The sequence below is a fragment of the Drosophila nasuta genome, chromosome 3, assembly GCF_023558535.2.
Source record: "Drosophila nasuta strain 15112-1781.00 chromosome 3, ASM2355853v1, whole genome shotgun sequence".
Taxonomy (NCBI): Eukaryota; Metazoa; Arthropoda; class Insecta; order Diptera; family Drosophilidae; genus Drosophila; species Drosophila nasuta.
The window spans coordinates 37,137,485-37,157,894 of record NC_083457.1 but is presented as its reverse complement, the minus strand read 5'-3'; the positions used below and the strand labels follow the sequence as shown (position 1 = coordinate 37,157,894).

The window sequence follows — 20,410 nt, the reverse complement described above, 5'->3', positions numbered from 1 at the left end:
GTACAGTAAAAAATTCAATTGGCTAATTAAGTGTAAATATGACATACATATAGTAATAATGATATCATAATTATAGTAATAATAATAATAAAAATCCCAGAATTAGAATTTACAGTTTTTATGGTTTGATATTGGATGAAAATAAATAAGATAATTTTGTTTTTCCGTTTTGCTTTAGTCACAATTAATCTCGTTGGCTTCACTTGCGTTACGATCTAAGAATTAAATGTCACCTAAAACTAAACAAATAAAATGCTACAAAAAGTTTTCAGCCTCGCCGTCGAACAAAACTGCGACTGTTTTTTTACAAGCGCATAGGTCGGTATTATATGTATGTGTGTGTGTGAAAGTGAGTGTGTCCGTGTTGTGTATGTATGTAGATGTGTAAATATATTATAAACTATTATCATCACATTTCAAAACGTTAAGTTATGTTCTTGTAATTTTATGCTAAACAAATACGAGTAGTTTCTTTAGTTTTTATGTCTTTTCTGTGTACAAGCTTAAAACGCTCCTAAGTATTTATTTTGTATTCGTTTCATTCCTTTTTCATTTCTACACCCCGCCCGTTTTTAAAGTTTAGATTTTAGTTGCTTTCATTCGCTATTAGCTGATTTACTTTTCTTTTCTTTTTTTTTTTGGTATTTTATAGCTCCACATAACTAGTCTAAACATTCTGCGATTGCAAATTGTCTCGGTTTGTAGCCTATGTAACATAAATAAATAAGCACTTAAAGTTATAACGGCCTGCGCCTATTGTGTTTCTTTGTAGGATCTTGTGGTTTTTTGCTTGTATCTTTGTCCATATTCACGTCCTTACAACACACAACACACACATGCCTAATTATAACATCATTGTTGTTTGCATTTGTTTTGTTTTAGTTTATAAATAAATTAGCCGTAGTATCACTTAATTTGTATTTTTAGAAAGTAACCAAAACTAATTTAACTATAAATTATAAAGAAATATACACCAAGAGCATGGAAGAGACTTGTTCTTGTTCTACACCTTAAGGAAAGCAGCTAGTCCACGTCAGTTGTCCTTTGCTTCTCTTGAGAAGGATCTGTCCTCGTTCTCATTTTTGTTCTCAACGTCGTCGTCATCGTCGGCCTCGTTCTCTTCGTCGTCGTCGACACATTGGCGTTTGCAGCGAAAAGTGAGATAGAGAGAGAGCGCAACTTGGGGCTGGGGCATGCCATAACCACACTTTACACCTATCCCCTATTATTTTTACTGTACAAAGTGGTGCAATCCCATCTGCCCAGCCAGCACAACCGCACAACTGCACAACACATCACACACCATAACAAAACGTCGCCATCCGCACTGCAGACGGCCGCCACATGCCACATCGCCAGCGCAGCTGCACATAAGCGTCAGTGTGTAAACAAATCACGACATCTTAATGCCCAGCGCTCGACTTGAATATTCGTAGACGACGTAACTGATGGAAACGGCGGGCAACACTTTGAGGAAGTTTGGCGTGATGCCGCGATACAGTCCTGTGAGTCCTTCTTGTCGCACAATCTTGCGGAACAGTCCCACCATTGTCTCCTCGCCGCTGTGCGCGTCGCTGCTCTTCATGGGAATCTGTGTTTTCCGTATCTGGCCAGAAATTGTCTCGGCAGCTGCAATGCAAGAGTAATATAATTAGCAAAGTGTAGGGAGTAGCGAAAGTCGTGGCTAACTTACATTGTGCCTGCAGCCGAGTTCGCACCAACGCCAATGGATAGGAGCAGAGTTGACCCAACGCACTCGACGTGCTGCCGCAAGCCAGCAGCACCAGGAAACTGGGCTGCTCGTTGTTGTCGTGGCTGGCAATATAGCGACGCTTAAGAGTTTCATACACGGCCAAATCGATGCCAGCATAGGGCAGAATGCCCAGCATATTGGGCACATAGCCGCGATAGAAGCTGCGCGCACCTTCGTGCTTAAAGATCTTTACTGCCGCATCGCCAATGCCCGCGTACTGTCCCGTCTTGCGTAGCGCCAAACGTGTCTTTAATACTTCCATGGGGTAGATAATCGTCTGTGAGATGCCGCCAGCTGCTGCGCCAGCATAGAAACGCTCGGCGATTGTCATTTGTCGTGTGGTGTCGCTGCCGCGAATCAAACGCTTCATTTGCTCGTAGGCGGCAAACTTGAGCGCTGTCTCGGGGGCAATCTTGAGCACATTAATGCCATTGCCACGCCACATGCTGCGAAAACCGCCCTCCTTTAGCAGTATTTTCATGCACTCTGAGATTCCCATTCTGCAAGTTTGCACCTAAAGTGGATTACACATAATTGTAGCGTAATTGAATTAAAAGTTAATTAAGGTAAAGACTTACCTGGAGGAACACTTTAACTCTGTCCAGCGGAGCTGTGCAAGTGCGTGACACTGCGCCAGCGATGCCACCGGCCACCAGGTGTCGCCACCAGAGACCTGTCTGCATTTCCTTTTGCGTAAAGTCATCAGGTACATTCATATCCTCGCCAATGTCGAGGTACTGCAAAAGGAGCAAGACAAATGTCAAATTAATAATATAAACAATTACAAATTGCAACAGCATTCGCTAAACTACAGTAACTATGTATATTGAGGGGCTACGGGGAGAAGGAACTTAATTAATATGATATGACAAAATAAAGAAATAATAATAAATATATATGCTGACCACATCTTTATTCATGGAATACTTGCGACCGAGCAACATCACCGAGATAAGCCAGCTTTGCACACCTGCCTGGGGGAGGTAGATTAAGGGTTAAATAAGGGATTGCGTTAGTTGTCATCCTGTTGCAACATCGCGAACAGGTAATCGAATTAAGCTTTCCCACAAATGGCGAGAAAGCCAAAGCAAAAGCAGAAATGCGGAAGACTAAAGAGTGTGATGTGTGTGTGTGTTGCCTCTGTTTTGTTCTATAATAAGAAAACATTATACCACAACTACATATTATATCATTCGCACACGCGAGAGGCGGCAACTAAAACTAATTTGCGTGATTTCTGTTTATCCCAGACGTGCCTCCCTTCGTAATTGCGTAATTTGGCAAGCGCATTGGATTTAGTGCTCTTTGAACCCGGGGAACGTACAACACACAGCAATTTAAATTAGCCAGTGAATTTAAAGCGTATATATTTCAGAGACGTTGATAAGACACAAAACATTGAGCGCAGCTGATAATGCAAAGCTGTCTGAAGGTGATAAGCTCAAGATGTGTCTTGTGTTCTCATCAGCGAGCTGAACATCATCTTCTTCAAGCTTTTCACTGGGAAAACCTTCGTGAATATTTAAATTTATTTTAATGCTATTGCAAGGTGAAACCAATGAAAACAATTATGATAATTTTCGAGAGTTCATTTGCCTCGTCAACAAGCGAGCGAATAGCTTTTGAAGTCAACGAGCATGCAGTAATCATAATAATAAGGCAAAAAGCCAAAAGGCTAACAGCAAATAAAAGTTAAAATAAGCTAAAGCAAATGCAGCTAATAAAAACTAAAAGGAATATATGTATATGTTCTTGTCTAGTGTATGACAAACAAAAGCTGTGTATAGTATAGTATAATTTAATTATTTTATATGCTATTTGTATTTGCAATATGCATAAAAGCATTCATTTATTTGGCATTTTTGGCACTGACAATCAGTTGAACGGGCATTGACTTGCCCACTTTTTTCGTTTGCCAAATCAACGAGTATTATTTGCCTTGTCTTGATTGCTCGGCCAACAACGGAAGCACATGACAAGAGAAATATGTATGTGGTATCTTCTCTGTACTAAAAACGAAAAATATTTTCTATGAATTGGGTCTATTTTTATACTCTTTCGCATTTTTATCGCTCGCTCGCAGCGAAGCTCTTTTATAGAAAACGAATCCGCATTGCAACGAACAAAAGCGGAGCCATTACAGTTAACTAACTTGTTGGCCACGATGGCTTACAACTTCAATAGATTGTTAGGCAGCACCGTAACGAGAAACGCGTTTTGGAAACCCGAAGCCAAGGCCAAGTGGGAAGGTTAGGCAATCAATGCAAAGGCTTGAAGGTAAGCGCAGTTAGCAGGCCTAACAAAGCGAGGGGCAGCGCTGCCACAGCAGGGTGGCAGCGCCTGCAACGTCACCCGTCACAAACCAGATAAATGAAAATTGCTTAATCATTTGAGTCACAAGCACATTTGTGGATCAACGATCACACTCCATCACACGCTGACGTCAAGAGACGTGTCGAGAGCAAAAGACGTGTTTGCCCCCAAGTAAACAAATATGAATGGGGAAAAACAATGTAAGCAGGCATTAGCTCAACAAGTTTATAAACAATTCCTTACGCACACAAATGTCTGAGAGAGAGAGAGAGAGAGCAACCGAGCGAGCGATGCACATGACTCAGCGCCATACTTGGATAAAGAGTTTGCACACAGCATAATGAATGACGTCGCAGAGCAACAACAGCATAGCAACAGAGCAATACAGCTAATGAAACCCCTCAAGGCGCCAACTTGCCAAAGTGAGAGAGCAAGAGAGACAAAGAGCTCCAAATCAGCTGGGAGTACAAGTGTTGAGTGCTTGTCTATGTGTTTGTGTGGTAAAGTATGTCGTCGACACGTTTTCGACGATCGACAAAGACGAAGACGAAGTCGCACAGCCGAAGACTAGGGCAATAGGGAGGTCGACTTTTATGGCGGACGGTGGATGGGGGATCGACCGGTTCCCCATATCAGCAGCAGCAACAGTACTTGGCAAAAGCACGCTGTTGCCATGCGCCCCTCTCCCGCGCTTTCCTCTCCCCACGCGTATCTACGCAACACAACGTGAAGCGAATGCGAAGTCAAGCTGAAGTCGAGTCAAAGATGCCACCACACGTGCGAAGGAGAGCACAAATGCACCACTGCTGCAAAAGTTATGCGAGAGAGTGAGATGAAGTATGTGTATGCTGTGCATTGGAATGTGCAACGCTAGCAATTTCTAGGGTATTTTTAGAAGCGATTGGCAGATTATGCACTGCTCTCTATAGGAGAGTACAGCTAGTGAAACGATAAGATAAATGTGCTTATTGATGACTCAGTCAACTTCCAATCAACTGGAATGAGTCTGCGAATGTGATTTCACGAGGGTTGGGGAAATGAATGGGAAAAACCAAAGCTAAGCGTGGGTAAATTTCCGCGTAATGAGAATTAACCAAGTTGTCTGTGAGAGACAGACAGTTAGACACCTACCCGTCCCATCATGTCACGGAATATGACTACGAAATCCTCCATCATGTCGCCAGCGACTGCCATTTGTTGAATGTTATGGTAATCGACTGGCAAATTGTATTGATAGGTGCCGTTTCGCAACATATCGATAGATTTGTGGGTATCTGTGGTTTTTATTTGTATTTAATTAGCTTTTAATCGCACCCGCCAACTTGTGCGATGTGCGAGTCACAATCAATTATGGATGTATAATTCCCGATTTCCGCTTGTGCGGCACGTGAATATATTTTGTTTTGTTGTATGTTGCTTTCACTAATTTTGTGTTGCAGTCTGTGTTGAAACAATTGCAAAAACTTTCACTGTTACAAAATTGTATTATGCGGCATTTCTCAGTCTCTCTGCTTAATGAGTTAATTGAGTATATAGCGAGTGTATCTTTTGCTTGATTCGCACACGAAACGCGTCGTTAAGTTTAAATTCGCGTTTACACTTGCAACGAAAGAATGCAATAAAGAGACGTCTTCGCTTCAGTAAGATTATATAATAATGCTACGAGGAGCGGATTGAATATTCAATATTTTTTAACGCGCGCACACAACCTACGCGTGAGCCAGCTGCCACAAGACTGAGAGCAAGAGCAACAGCGATCGTCGCTGTCGCTGCTAACGTCCAACGTCAACGTCGACTATCAACGTCAAAGTACAAAACGTCGCGCTGTGTTTCGCTTGCTCCGCTTCTGCGTTTATCAAAACAGCTGGCGCGTGGCTCTCTCCCTCCCGCTTGCACCCGCCGCCCGCTGAGAGCGTAGATGGCCTCTGCGCTTCAGTCGCAAAACAACAAGCATTCCCCTCTCCACCTCGCCACAATTATCAAAGAAATAGTTGTAGTGGGCAAATAACACAATGAATAATATGAATAATGCTCAATTAGCCGCTCAAATGCGCAAGCTGAGAGATGTACGAAAGAAACACCAAAAAATTTGTTATGCAGGAATTCATGGCAATACTACGAATGCCAAATATTGATATTTACGATATCTTTTGTCTTTATCTGCGTCTCCATTCCAGACAGTCTGGCCGATGTATCACGAGCTGTATATATTATGCTATTGCCCTGTTTACTACTGATTTCTTTTCGCTATCATTATGGTAGACTCAATTTTCGCATGCTTAACCGGTTCGCACCGATTTCGCACTTAATCAAGGGCACCCCTCCTCACCCCACCCGAAAGCAGCGTCAAGTGGCTGGCGGGGCAAACCGGGAAAGCTTTGTTGATAGCCACATGACGGGCGTATGACTGAGACTGGACTGTCGCCCCGTCTCCGGCTCTATAGCTACTGCGTCGTAGCACTTCTAATGTTTACAACGAAATTTCAGGCGGGCTTGCAATTTATCTGCCGGTCTATGGAAATTTTACAGATTGCAATTTAACGTCACAACGCTAACTTTTCTACATAATGCCCAAATTGACATTACAAATACCAGAGAGCATTTTACTTATATGCGCTACTATAGAAGGGTATACGTTTATCTGTCTGTCTAGTCATATAAACAATTCTATCTCAGAGAGACTATAAGAACTAAAGATACCAAATTTGGTGACAATACTTCTAGATATCCTATGCAGATGAATCGTGCATCGGAAAACTGAATAACTTAGTTTCAAATATTTTCATAATTATTAATAAAACATAAAGAACACTCTCAAGGCTAAGTTTAATAATTGTTTTTTGCACATAATATTTCCTTTCAAAAATCTTATATTATCTTATTATCTGCTTAAGAAGAAAGTTCGCAAGCAGTCTATTTTTTTGTGATTTAAAAAAAAATTGAATTTTATTTTATCGTAATGAAATGTTCCAATTTCAAATATTATATTTGCAAAACCAGTTTTTACTAGTAAACAATCAATATTCAATTCCTGTGATCTGGTCATATTTAAATTATTGACAAATAGTATTGCAAAGTCCAGTCTAAATATAGATTTCTTTATTGCTTGTTTACAAGCCTCCATCTGATTAGCTGTTTACGCGTGGCATACCCTATAAGCCTCTGCTTACTAGGTATACAGCACACAAGTCAATTGCCTGTTCGTTATCAGTGTAGTATGTGTACTATAGAATCCTGCTTGGAAATAAGCATTTGAAATACATACGAGCAAATTCTATAATCATTATAAGGTGGAAAGTTCCAGGAACGTACAAAAAATACATTTGACACACCCATTTATTGTCAGCTGGAAATGGTTTAGTCAACTTCCCAACGGGTTGCAATAACTCAGCCAATGGTTTTAATTAATTTATGACACAAATAAATATCGTACATTGGAATACAATTGGAATGTTTATGGCATTTGTGGGGGATGCAGTCACAATGAGCTTACAACAGAAAGTAATCGAGCTATTAAATAAACAACAGCTAATACTGTTACTTGAAATACCTTCAACGGATCCAGTTTCAGGGGGAAAACAAAAGCAACGACAACAATTGATATTGATTATCTTGAGTTCAACATGGGTTAAAACCAGACAATGGTAAGTCACGTCATTTATTCTATTGTTCTCATCTCTAGTTAAGATAAAACTAGACCTTTATCCCAAGGTTTACTTCATGTTAACTAGCTAGACATTATTCATATTTTATTCCTTAACAAAAGCTTAACCACTAACACCACTAAATTCAATGGAAAGCTAAAAAAACACTTCTAAAAATAGTACCACGCAAATTCTTTTACCATTTAACACATGTTATGAGTCTGAAAAAGTAAATATTTTGCTAATACAATTACGCTTCCCACCTAAAAATAGATACAGAAAGTTGATCTATTTCAAATTATCACTAAAATGGTAAATTATCTCCAAATTGTTGACAATTATTGAATGCACTCAAAAGCACTTTCTAGACAGGAATTATGGGATACTTGACATTAATAAACATCGTTCTCCTATTATTATTGACAATGACAAACGGTTTTCTACCGTAAATATTTTGCACATCGTTGAACAACAAAAACAACAACTTTTATCAGCTACCAATTACACTAAGCAACACATACATAATTTATAAATGTGACAATGCAAAGCAGTAATCGTAAAATGAGCAAGTGAAAAGAGAAGAAAAAAACCCATTTTGCGTCATTTCTGCTCAGAAAAAACCCTCTGGGAATTGCATCCCTACTGATAACAGATAAAACAGATGCAAAAAGTGGTCAAGGTTAAAGGGAATCCACAAGAATACTGAGAACATTTTGCATATTGAAAATTTGTTTATGATTCAACATTTGTTGCCCACTGTTAATTGCAGTTGTTTTGGCAAATCAAGCAATACCATGCGCCCGATTTGCATTTCTTGAAACAACTAATCCCAAAAATTTGAATTCAATTACGTACAGTGTTGTCTAATTAAACGAGCCCCCAAACGAGCGACGTCTGAATTAATCTATTAATGCTTTGGCTTTTCTTATGCTTAATGGCGAGACTAGCGAAATTCGAGTTTGACATTTCATTAGACTAATGAGGAATAGAATGCAAAAAGGTTGCGTAGCAACGAAACGAATATTCAGCTGCCAGACAGGTATCCGAAAGATATAGTATCTTGTATTTTCGCAGACATTTCGAACTGGTTTAGCTAATGAATATTTAATATGTCGCAAACCAAAAATAAATGCAGTCTGGGGTTTGAGTCACTCTCAACTAAGGAGCGTTTTTGAGTGCATTCCCTCGAGGATAATCGTTAAATTATAATAAGCCATAATACAATCATTACATGCGAAAATTCAAAATAATTGAAATGAATGAATTGGACAACAACAACAACAAAGAAGAGAGCGAAATGTAAACAGAATGATTATGCACAGACAACAAAGCCGATAAAATGAATGAAAGTGTCAGAGTCCCCCCAAATTGATAAAGCCGCAGAGGCAGAGGCAACAACAACAACGACTTGCCAACGCATCGTTAGATAACTGAAATATTGTGATAAGAGTGCGATCAGCTAGATCAGTCGCCTAGACAGAGAGAGAGAGAGCACAATGTAAACTAAAAGTATGATGAAATTAAAGCGACTGGCTTACGTCAGCCGCAAGAGAGAGTGAGAGCATTGGGGGATCTGTAAATAGAGAGATCGGAGCGAGCTTTGAGCAGAGCTTTTTGAGCTTTAGCGATTTCTTAGTGCAGCAATGGGTCATTGCTTGATATTGCTTGGGGGGATATCCCGTGACTTAAGTTAATGCAACTAGTGTGTGAGATTGAGTGGGGTGAATGAATAGTAATGTAGTTTAATGGCCGGTCGCAAGGAGAACGACTGGGAAATAGAGCAATGAATAGTGTGAAGAACCTAACTACGTTTACAGTTATGAATGGTAATTTTAATAGGTTTTTTTTAGCTTTGACTTTTTGAATATATATGTACCTTGAGATCTTCCTCAGTTAGTCAGGAGTTGTGTGTATGCAGGTACTACATTAAAGCGAATATAGTACGCATGGTTGTGTTAAGAGATGTTTGTTTTTTGTTTATATGGGCGCAAAACGAAACAGGGCGGGTTGGAGAGAAAGGTTGAACAATTAGTTATAAATGCAATACGAATACGATATATGAAAATAAACAAAACTATGTCTAGACTACTAGTCTATTTATACAGAGGAGAGAGCAACAGAGTACAAACTCGAACTGCAACGGAAACTGAAACTTAAACAGCTGCCAAAGTTTGCACAGGCTCCGTTTACAATCCAAACAAACAGTCGGGCAGTCTGTACAAACTTCTGACCACACAACAAAGCGATATATACAAAAGAGAAATATCTACTTCTACGTAAAGCAGCGTCAGCAATTTATGCATTAGAACTTACAGTAGAGTGCCGCCAAAATTTGATTAGATCATGAATGTCCGTTGAGGGCGCCAACAGCATAAAATCGCGCCACTCATTAAAGCTTATATTCAGGCTGCCATCCTTGTCCATTCTAAGCAGGAGAAATGTAAATACATTAGTAATTGATCTATAAATAATTTTAATTTTATATTCTTTTTTGCCAACCTGCCGAGAAGTTTGCGAGCTTCATCGATGTCTACGTCCAGGCCCAGATCCTTGAATGCCGATATCAACTCCTCCAAGTCCACTTTGCCTGCAAAACACAAAATATTACTTTCATATATCAAAATAATTGAATACTAGTTTGCTTACCATCACGATTCTTGTCCAAGTGCGAGAACTGCAGGCACAAATTCTTCTCGTGCTCCCGCACATAGGTAAGGAACTCGGCGAATCCCACATTACCGCTTTGATCCTTGTCCGACTGCTGCAGGAATTTCTGTGAAAGCGTACGTAATACGTAATGCCATTATAATAAGCATGTTTATAGTCATTAAATGCTTGGCTGACCCCGTCAATTTTGGGCGTAACCTTGGCCTAGCCAACCCAACCCAAGCAATTGTCAAAAATATAAAATAAGCTGGCAAACAACGTTATGAGTCGACAGTTCATTGCGCAACTAGATCGATATATCTATGTAAATGCGCACCTTAGAAATAAATTGCCACATTTTCGCCATGCCGCGAGACCAAAGTCGACGAGTGTCTTCAGCGTTGAGACACTCGGCACTTTCTTTTAAAGCATTCTAAATAGTTACTGCACCAAACTGACTGTCCTATGAAATTTATTTGTGTGAGTTTAGTTTATTGCACGAGTTTAACTAAATTTTCAAAAATAATTTACATTGTGTAATTTGCTGTGTTACAAATTTTATGTCTGTAATTTTTCAATGACGCACACAAAGAAGTTTAGTTGACCTACTTCTAAAATAAACTATATTTGCTTTAGTTTCAGCTTCAGTGCATTTGTGATAACAAAACGGACATGACGCTATTGTTTTCGCTGATCAAGCATAGGGTCTAAGATGCCTGCTTCTATACCATGACTATTGGCTATATAGTTTCTATTCATAGTTGAATCTAAGCACCTAGATGTGGCCCCTGCCCAGTTGTTGTTGCCACTCACCACCGCATAAACGCTCGAGAGACCAAACTCGTGGAGGGCCGCCGAGAGATCGTGTATGTCGATCTTGCCATCGCCATCGCGATCCAATTGATTGAAGATGCGCTCGAGTCGCTCCTCATCCTCGGCCGGTATCTCGTTGGGCATAATGGAGATGGGCACGCCAGAAACGTCGTCGATGGCGAGGTGTGTCTGTGGCGGCACAATGTTGAGATTGTAGGGCGTTGCAGTTGCATGGTGCTGTTGCAGATGCAGCTGATGCGGCACAAGTTTCTCATAGTTGGCTGCTGCTGATCTCAATGACGGTGCATATATCGCATTTGCTTGCTGTGCGTAATTGAAGCTTTGCTCCTCTTGCACCCCTTGCGGCGTCAAGTCAATATCGATACGTTGCGATGCCTCCTGATGTTCTTGATGCTGCTGCGGCTGCTGCTGTTGTTGCTGTGGCTGCTGTTCAAGCTGCTTCTGCTGCTGACTTAATACTAAGGACGCGTTGTTGTCAAAATCGACTTGCTTTTTTAACCATTCTCCAGACTCGTCTTAACGTTGTATCAAGTATTACTTGCTTTTGCTGTCGTCAAAAAATGTCGTCTTGTCTTTTTTTTTTGCGCAGATCGAGGATCGATCTCTAATCCTTTTCTAAGTGGAGTTTTTTTATGTCGACGTGGAGCACTATGCTTTATGGCTGGCACATTTTGATTGTTGGGCTCGGGTAACTGAAACTGAACTGTTGCTATTGTTATTGTTTTTGCTGTCTCGATCCCGTCGTCGTATCGCGTGAAGAAGGTCTAGGTCTATAAATAAAAGAAATTGAACGGTTCGCTGTTTATTCACACAGAAGAAATTCGTAAATATATGTATGTTTTATGTATGTCTAATCGTGTATCTACAGTTTATATTATATCTGAAAGCATTGTTTGAAATTTCTCTCGCTAGCATAATTTCAATTCCAATTCCCTCATTCCGCTCTGGCTTCAAGCAGCGAACTACGAACAGCGAATCAGCTGCTGGAACGCGGAACCCGTTTTTGATGTCATGGAAATAATGAAGTCATTGCCGACTTTCTCTTGCATTTTTCTTTTTTTCTTCAGCATTTTCAGTGAGTTTTTTGGCTGCCAGCTGGGCAATCGCAATCGCATTGATTTTTATGCTCGTTTCCCGGAAGAAACAGAAGCCTTGAAAATTGACAACTCCCCGCACTCACACTCTCACACAAACGCAGGCACACGCACAGAGCCACACACACCAGCGTATCCTATACAGGGTGTGGGGGCGGCTGCATGCAGGACACGATGCTGGAACTTTCTTTTATCCAAATACCTCACACACTCAAAAACGGGCACAGACTAAATTTGTCGATAAGCATCTGGATATTTTCACTTAACAGCACCTCGCCTCTCTCACGTTGCACACGTTAATTACACTTTGCCAATTTGGCAAATTTCAATTTCTGCGAACGCTTTTTTCTTCTTTGCTCACACAAACGCACGCACACATTCATACAAGGGCACGCTGATACACGACGGCGGAATTGGATACCCAGAAAAAGAAAGATATGAAGCACCCGAAAGTGGCTCTCTTGGGGCGTTACGTACGGTCCAAATTTCCTATTGTTCAGTTGCGCCTGTCCCTTAAGACGTCGTCTATATAGATATATCCGTATTTTATAATACACTTTTCAATTTATTGCGGAACGAACGGAAGAACACGACCAGCAGCGAGCTCGCTTGTGATAAAAAAACAACTAACTAAAACTGTGCGCCACCGATTGCACTGCCTATCGATAACCGATTTGGAAATTTTTGAAAACTTATATTGTTTATTATTTTTTGCAGCCAAACTATAATATTACGAATTAATTTAGTATTTAGAGAATAAATTAAAATTTTACAGTTGAATTTAAGCATAAAAACAGTTTATTTAAACAATTTTATTTGAGAGAATGTGGCCATAAGAAATTTTTGAAGGCCGTTGGTATATACCAAAATACAGAGGTTACATCGCCATACCGATTTCGATAAATTGCAAAACGCTTATAAATTGGCGCGTCAATTCAAAAAGCATTTTAGTTTCGTGTTTTTAGAAAAATCGTGACCTAATCTAGAAAATTTGTTTGCTGCACCTAAGTATTCTCTCTTACTGAACAGTCGAAAAATAACACTTTTCAGAAAAATTCAATATCAAAGAACCAGTTACGACATTTTTCCATACGAATAGGTGTGAAGCAATTTTTGGTAAGAGCAGTTTGATGAACATATGGACGTATTTTAGTAGATACAGTATATTGTATATTGGTCGCGTTGCCAGCTCGCTTGACTTCAATTTCAGTTTACCGCCTAAGTTTATATTTGAATCTGTACACTACTTAGTTTCAACTTTAAAAATGTATAATATAACAAAACACCAAAATGGTTTCCATTTATAGATATATTTTGGCTAATTAATTCGTTTTGCAATATTTTCATTAAAAATTGGTCTAGCCTGTGAAATGGTTTGCTGAAAATCAGCACGAAACAAAGTTGTGAACTTAATATCGGTTTGAAATACATTAAATGCGTTTACAAAATAAATTGCAGGGGATCTCATTAACAAAAGGACAACAACAAAAGATCGTACAAAACAAATTGAATTAACTGATCAAATTACACTTCTTGCCGCCTTTTTTTTTAAGTTTTAGTTCATTAACAAATTCCAGGCATCATCTTCGGCGCTTGCTTTGCCACTCGATGCTGTTGTGGATTTAGCCTTGACATTTTTCACATCCAGATTGTCAAAGCCGTCGCTTAACTTGTGCGATGTCTCCTGTAGCTTCATGTTGCGGCGAGCTGTCTGACCACCTGACGGTGCATTCTGATACGAGGTCTCGGCATTCTGGTAACTGGACGTGTTGAAGCCAGACCAATCATCATCGTGGGTCAATCCGCTGCTAGCTGTGCCGCCACTGCTGCCCAGTTGATTTTGATATGAGCTAGAACTGGTCAAGTGCGATTTGTTGTTGGCATTGTCCTGCCAACCACCCCAATCGCTATCAGTTGCGCCGCTCTGTTGTCCCAAGCCGCCAGCCAGATTGCCACCCACCGAATGCGAGCGCTGGTATGAATTATCCTCCTGGCTGGGATCGTTGTAGCCGCCTCCTTGACCCGTTGAACTCGAGCCGGACAAGTTGTTCCAGCCACGCTTGCCAATGTCCGACACCTGCCAAGCAACAAATGAGTGTTTAATAATTTCAATTGTAGTTTTTAATACAAACTTATAAGTAATACAATTAAATAAATAACTACAGACCTTGTAGGCAACATCTGTGACACCACTCTGCACAGACTCTAGCAAAGTTCCTTCTTTAATCTACAAACAAAACGAAATAAGAAATAAAAACCAAGATAAATAAACAAAACAAAACAAAGAAAGAAAAAGCAACAAGTTAGGAAACTACAGTCGAGGATGATCGACTAAGAGATACCTGGTAGCTTGAATAAGGGGAAAAATAAACTTTTTACAAAAATGAAATTAGTTCAAGAAAATAAAAAAAAGTATACAATAAAATACTTAAGCAGTGATTTTCAACTATCATAATAAATTCAGAAAAAAAAATTTTATGTGAATATTATGGAGGGTGCTAAATATTTTAATCTTTAAAATTACGTGCGTCATTCTAATCGATTCATGTTTGCTAACAAACTTAATTAGCTTATGAGCAAAACTCGTTTGTTAAGAAATTTGTTGTCTCCAGCTCTTACAGTCTCTAAGATTGAGTAGCTTATATAGACACACAGACAATAAGACATACCTTAGTTGAAGCCAAGTTAACAGTGGTCACGGCCTTCTCCTTGGCTGTGTTGGCCAGCTTGGAGGCATTCGATGAGAACAGACTCCAGCCGGATGCCAAAGTGGTTAGCGTGGAGTCGATGAGCTCCTGAGATTGTGTTTTCGGTGGTGGATCTCTTGTGAAGCCAAAGCCAGCATATTTGCCGCCCTGATTTGGTGGCAAGTTTCTGTCATAAAAGTGTTTGATTTATATTACCGATTTCAATTTGAATTATTTCTCCTACTTACTCAGGCCGCGAAGCATTTTCCATTTGGCGACGGCTAAAGAACTCTTCCTTCTGATCCTTGAACTCCTGTGTCTGGAACTGCTGATAACCACCCGCCTCATTGTAGGCGCCTCCGCCATTCTGATAGCCTCCTCCGCCACCTCCGACATTGCCTCCAGCATTGCCACCATAACTTGTTGCATTTGAGCGGGATTGCGAGCTGCTGTTGCCTCCACTTGGAATTGAGCTATAGGAGTTGCTACTGCTCAGACGCGATTCTGCCTCCTTACGAGTCCAGTTCTTGCCCTGTGCCAGCGTTGATATCTTATCACGATAGAGAGCCGCCGCTTTGCAGTTGTAGCGTTGCGTAATTGGCGCCTTCTCATTCCAATCGTCCTCGTCTTCAAGAAATTCGCGTGCATTGCGATTGCCGCCGACCTTCATCTTCTCCAGCTCGATGTCCTTCCATTTGTCCATGGTCACGGAGCGCACAAAGGACAGATGCACACCCAGACTGCGATGTTTGCCCGAGCACTCGAGACAGATCCAAATGCCGTAGGTGACTGAGACCCATTGAGGATTGTGGGTGCCACATTCAAAGCATTTCTGATGTGTGGAAATAATTAGAACAATTAAATAATTAAGTGGAAGTAGATAAATCTATTAAGAAAGCTAGAAATCAAAAATGATCGACTGCGATGTACTCGCTACCCAATTTCAAGGAAGTACATTAATACTTAATATCAGTGTTGGAAACAGATGTTATAACATTATTATTCAAACATAATGAAATTCGCAAAATCTCTTTACAATATGGTGGAAAATCCTGGGAAATCCCAGTTTTTCCTTCGAACAACTGATGAGGGTATTTTTTAATAGTAATGACATTTTCAGAATTCATTGAGAAGCTTACTATTATGTGTAGTAGGAACATAAAATCTAATTTATATTTGCAAATAAATTATGTCTAATTCAAACCTAATTAAACGTATATTCGCACCAAGCTCAGAGACCCTTGCTTATCTAATCTAAGATATAGGCTTTTGTATAAATGGACAGACAGACGGGCGGATTTTGCTTGACCACTAAACGATTATACCTTTTAATCCGTTTGCATAGCGGGTATTAAACATGGCTTTAACCTTACCGAATTGTCGTCTTGGGGCTTTAGTTCCTGTAGCACACGGCGTGTTCTTGGGCTAGCCATGGTAACAGCTGACGGCTAACAAACGGGTTTTTTTTTTTTTGTTTGTTAACACAACAAATTTGCCTTAGTATTTTGGCGTATAAACTTTTTGCTGACGTCGACGTAGTTCTGCAATCTTTTGTTGTTGTTCACTGCAACACGACATTCATGGAACTGCGATCACTAAACATTAACTTGTTGCACCTGAATTAACACATTTAATCGCGTTGTGCATCTGTTGCCACCGCCTTGAGCGCTCTCTTAAATATTAATTGACAAAATAAAATAGATTTTAATGCAATGTTCAACTTGGAATGCTCATAATTAGTGTGACCGCAGCGAGCAAATGCCAAAATACGTTCCTTTAAGCGTGTGAGCACTTGTTTAACCACTTGTCAAATAAAAATAAACAATCAGAAAACATATTAATATTCACTTCATATATGATTAGAATGTGAATTTGTTTGTACATTTTGTGATTGTACAAAAGTTGTGCAATTAATGACCAAAAACGATTGTTTTCTATGGTTGTGGTCACTCTGGCTTTTTATGGCTGCTATTATAGCATTATTTATAGTATGTGTACACTAGCGCCACTATTGTCTAGTACGAGAAGCTCGACAATGGCGCACACAGTGATATCTTGAATCAATGAGCCACCCAACAGGAAATTGAAGGATACACTATCAAATACACAGTGGTGTCGTTTATAAGAGATACTTTTTTGCTTAAAATAATTCAATTAATTCAATGTAATTTTTTTTAAATAACAAAAAAAAATTTGGAAATTTTTGTTGCCGACGGTTAATTAAATTGTAAACTTAAGTAGATTGTTTTAAGCTTACAACAATATTTGGCTTATCAATAGATCTATCTAATTTCTTCGAAGCATTGGTTAGAACTCAGGATTTAAGATTCGTTCTACAGTAGTCCAATTTTAGTAATTCTTTCACTGCTATTAAAAGATTCAAAGGACTCGCCACTGACACTCCTTTTCTTGAACATTTAATATTAAGTCTAACTTAATCACTAAATCACTAAGATTAGAAATCGATTTAATAACGTGTATCATCATTGTATTGAATTTGGGCTTCTAGTTCTTATAGTAGCACATTGTTAGCTTTGTTGGAAATCGGAAATTGAGTCCAATATTAATTTAATTTGTTGAATTTCCTTTACTAGCATTAGTAATTCATTTTTGCCTTCTCTGCCGTTGTAGCGAAGTGAAGTGAAGCAAATGTAATTAATTATTTATTTTTTTTTGTTGATGTTGTTGGGGTATCGATGACGAGTCTTACAAATTATCACTAATCATGCTGATCTGATTTTCATAATATGTAATTTCATTCATGTTCTTCCGACTGTCTGCAATTTTTCGCCTCGTCATGCCGAAAGTTAATAAAAAACAGAGATTTATCACACTCTTTTACAGTAATCAATCCCGTCGGTGGATATCTAACAGACAAACAGTGAAGCTACATGAGCGATTTACCCCCGCTCCTCATAATACGATCAAGAAGAGATCGCGTGTGGCCCCGTTGAGAAGTGAAAAGGCGAGAGCTGGCGCCGGGAGCATTTCCTCGCCAAAGAAGTGACCCTTAAGGGGGGCGGAGAACGTGGCCATAAATATGGAATTCAATCTGCAGCATTAGCATATAATTATGCACAATATTTTTGCCATTCCACATCCACCACAGATGGAAATGGAGATGGAGATGGCAATCGCACGTTTGCCCCTCGTTTGGTTAATTTCTTTTCAATTTGCCATTTCGAAACTTGCGCATTTATTTAAGTCAGTCGCATTGCTACATATAATTTCGCGGTGGGGCGGGGCGTATAATTGGTCAAAAAAGGATGTGTTGAATTGAAATGCCTGGCGGGTAATCCGATCGATTCGCAAGTCGCAAGTCGCCAGTCGCCAGTCCCATTGCCAATCCCATCTCCCTGTCGCCCAGTCTGCGGCTGAGTTATGAGCCATGGCTGCTAAGTGAGCGCGGTTAGCTTGACTCGCTGACCACTCGACGCTTTCAACAACTACTGCAGATCCGAACTACTACTCAGATGCGAATGCACTGAGAGAAAAGTCACAAGTTCGCATTAATAATTAGCTATTATTCTTGCTTTGTTATATTGCCGAATGTTACATAGTTTATAAAGGCAATTAAGTTTTTAATGCCAGACTCAAATAAATTGACTATGATAGCTGAATATGTCTTCCATACAAAATATCACTTACTCATAATGAACAAATAGCTTGAATTTACGCAGCTTACTTACTCTTTGCAACTTTTGATATAAAAACTTAATTAATAAACCTATATACAAATTTTAAATTAATTAAAATTTCAATATTTATTTTAAGAAAGAATACTTATAATAAATAAATAGGGTTATATTTGCAAATTGGGTTAAAGAAACAATGTTTAATCAAATTGAACTACAAAAAATTAAAAAGAATGCGTATTACACAAAATAACGTAGAATTTCGATCTAACAATCTTATTTTAAGTTAAGGAATCGTGTCGCCAAAATATATTCATTAGTTTTCTCTCTGTGTGCAATGGGGAGGTAACTGAGAACTGGGCATGGTGAGTCTGCAGTTGCTGCCGCCGGTGGTGGTCTTATCAGAAGCCGCTGTGCACTCCCCAAAGCTGCCAAAAATGGCATTGCTGCGCATTCATTATCCATGCGCTGTCATTGCAACGCCTCCTCCTGCTGCGAGCTGGCTCTTAATGCCGCTTCCTCTCTGCTTCTGCTCTCTGCTTGCCATTTGCCACTGGCCATTTTGCACCAGCCTCATCAGCTGAGTTATTGTGTGGATATGATCAAATTATAGGCTTAGCCTGGGCATTAAACTCGCATAGACAGAGCGAGAAGGAGTGAGAGCGAGAGAAGGTTAAGCTCTGACCACAGAGACTGCGACTGAATCTGAGCATGTGCACCTTTTGTGTGCCATGGCATCCGGTGTGTACATCGCACATACATCATGAGTAGTCCATATGTATACTCGTAGTATGCATGTTATATACATACATCTATCTTGTGGCAGTCGGCGATTTATGCAAATGAGAGTGCGAAGTTCGCACGCCGCTGCCAGAGAGTCTGCAAAGAGCGATCTCCCCCGGAAAGGGAATGCAAATAAAACAAAATCGTTGAAAATTGCACCAATTAAGTGGCAATGTATGCCGTGCCGACTCGACTCGACTCAACTCGACTGGACTCGAGGATCGTCGATCGACGATGGCGGATCGACTCTGTGGCTGTGTTGTGCTGTGCTTTGCTGTGGCATCGCTTCGCATTTATCAGCGATATTAAAGCGTTAAGTGAATTACTTATTCTCGTCGCCAATGCGTTACCTTTCATGTCCCTGTACCTGTTCCTTGTTTCATCCAGACGACGCGACGCAGCGACGCAACGATGCCGTGTTTGTGGCAACGTGGCAACGCCGATGTTGCATGCGACAATTATATGCGCTGAGCGACGCCAACTTGGCTCCCAGTTCCCAGCTTCCCAGTTTCCATCCAGCTCGCAGCGGCAGCTTCAAATGCTCCACTCGCAAGTCGAGGATGCCACTTTACACTTACAGTTGCAGTTGCAGCTACTCCAGCTACTGCCACAACTATTGTTGCTACACATAGAGAAAATAATATGTTTTAAATTTAAATTTGGAGAATTTATTGTAATAAATTGTGCTATTCAAAAATCGCTGACTCTGAGACTTCATTAAAGTACACTTTTATTAGTTTGAAAAAGAGGTAATTTTCTATGCATCTTTTTAATATAAATTGGGATTAATGTATATAGATATATGCATGTATAATGAATCTTAAATAATTAGAATAAGTGTTAAATATATTTATTTATTTTGATTTATACAAACAATTCGAAAGTAAAAATTCCAAATTCTATATTAATACATTTATTATAATCTTTTCAACATCTTAATCAGAAATTTAAGTTTATAGCATTCATCACAAATCTGTGCTGGGTATTTAAATTATCTTAGTCTGTTTTTTGGGTATACAAC

General features: G+C 39.7%; 2 protein-coding genes across 5 annotated transcripts; both read right to left on the bottom strand.

Moving 5' to 3' along the window:
• Nucleotides 1–614: 614 nt before the first annotated feature.
• Nucleotides 615–11,693, bottom strand: LOC132789879 (calcium-binding mitochondrial carrier protein SCaMC-2-A). Of its 3 annotated transcripts, none has more exons than XM_060798192.1 (8): nucleotides 11,170–11,693; nucleotides 10,357–10,483; nucleotides 10,210–10,297; nucleotides 10,024–10,135; nucleotides 2,659–2,727; nucleotides 2,332–2,490; nucleotides 1,694–2,267; nucleotides 615–1,629 (listed from the first exon to the last, which is right to left on the bottom strand). In XM_060798192.1, the coding sequence occupies exons 1-8, from the start codon at nucleotides 11,311–11,313 to the stop codon at nucleotides 1,394–1,396; spliced, it is 1,509 nt and encodes a 502-aa protein (XP_060654175.1). In that variant the 5' UTR covers nucleotides 11,314–11,693; the 3' UTR covers nucleotides 615–1,393. The 3 variants fall into 3 exon arrangements, with proteins under 3 accessions (XP_060654175.1, XP_060654174.1, XP_060654176.1); XM_060798191.1 differs by lacking the exon at nucleotides 11,170–11,693 and adding an exon at nucleotides 10,694–10,901; XM_060798193.1 differs by lacking the exons at nucleotides 2,659–2,727; nucleotides 10,024–10,135; nucleotides 10,210–10,297; nucleotides 10,357–10,483; nucleotides 11,170–11,693 and adding an exon at nucleotides 5,198–5,793.
• Nucleotides 11,694–13,575: 1,882 nt separating this feature from the next.
• LOC132789878 (ADP-ribosylation factor GTPase-activating protein 1) lies at nucleotides 13,576–16,723 on the bottom strand. 2 transcript variants are annotated; one of them, XM_060798189.1, is made up of 5 exons: nucleotides 16,345–16,722; nucleotides 15,220–15,803; nucleotides 14,954–15,158; nucleotides 14,452–14,511; nucleotides 13,576–14,361 (listed from the first exon to the last, which is right to left on the bottom strand). In XM_060798189.1, the coding sequence occupies exons 1-5, from the start codon at nucleotides 16,402–16,404 to the stop codon at nucleotides 13,840–13,842; spliced, it is 1,431 nt and encodes a 476-aa protein (XP_060654172.1). In that variant the 5' UTR covers nucleotides 16,405–16,722; the 3' UTR covers nucleotides 13,576–13,839. The 2 variants fall into 2 exon arrangements, with proteins under 2 accessions (XP_060654172.1, XP_060654173.1); XM_060798190.1 differs by lacking the exon at nucleotides 14,452–14,511 and having other exon boundaries at nucleotides 16,345–16,723.
• Between the last annotated feature and the right edge of the window lie 3,687 nt (nucleotides 16,724–20,410).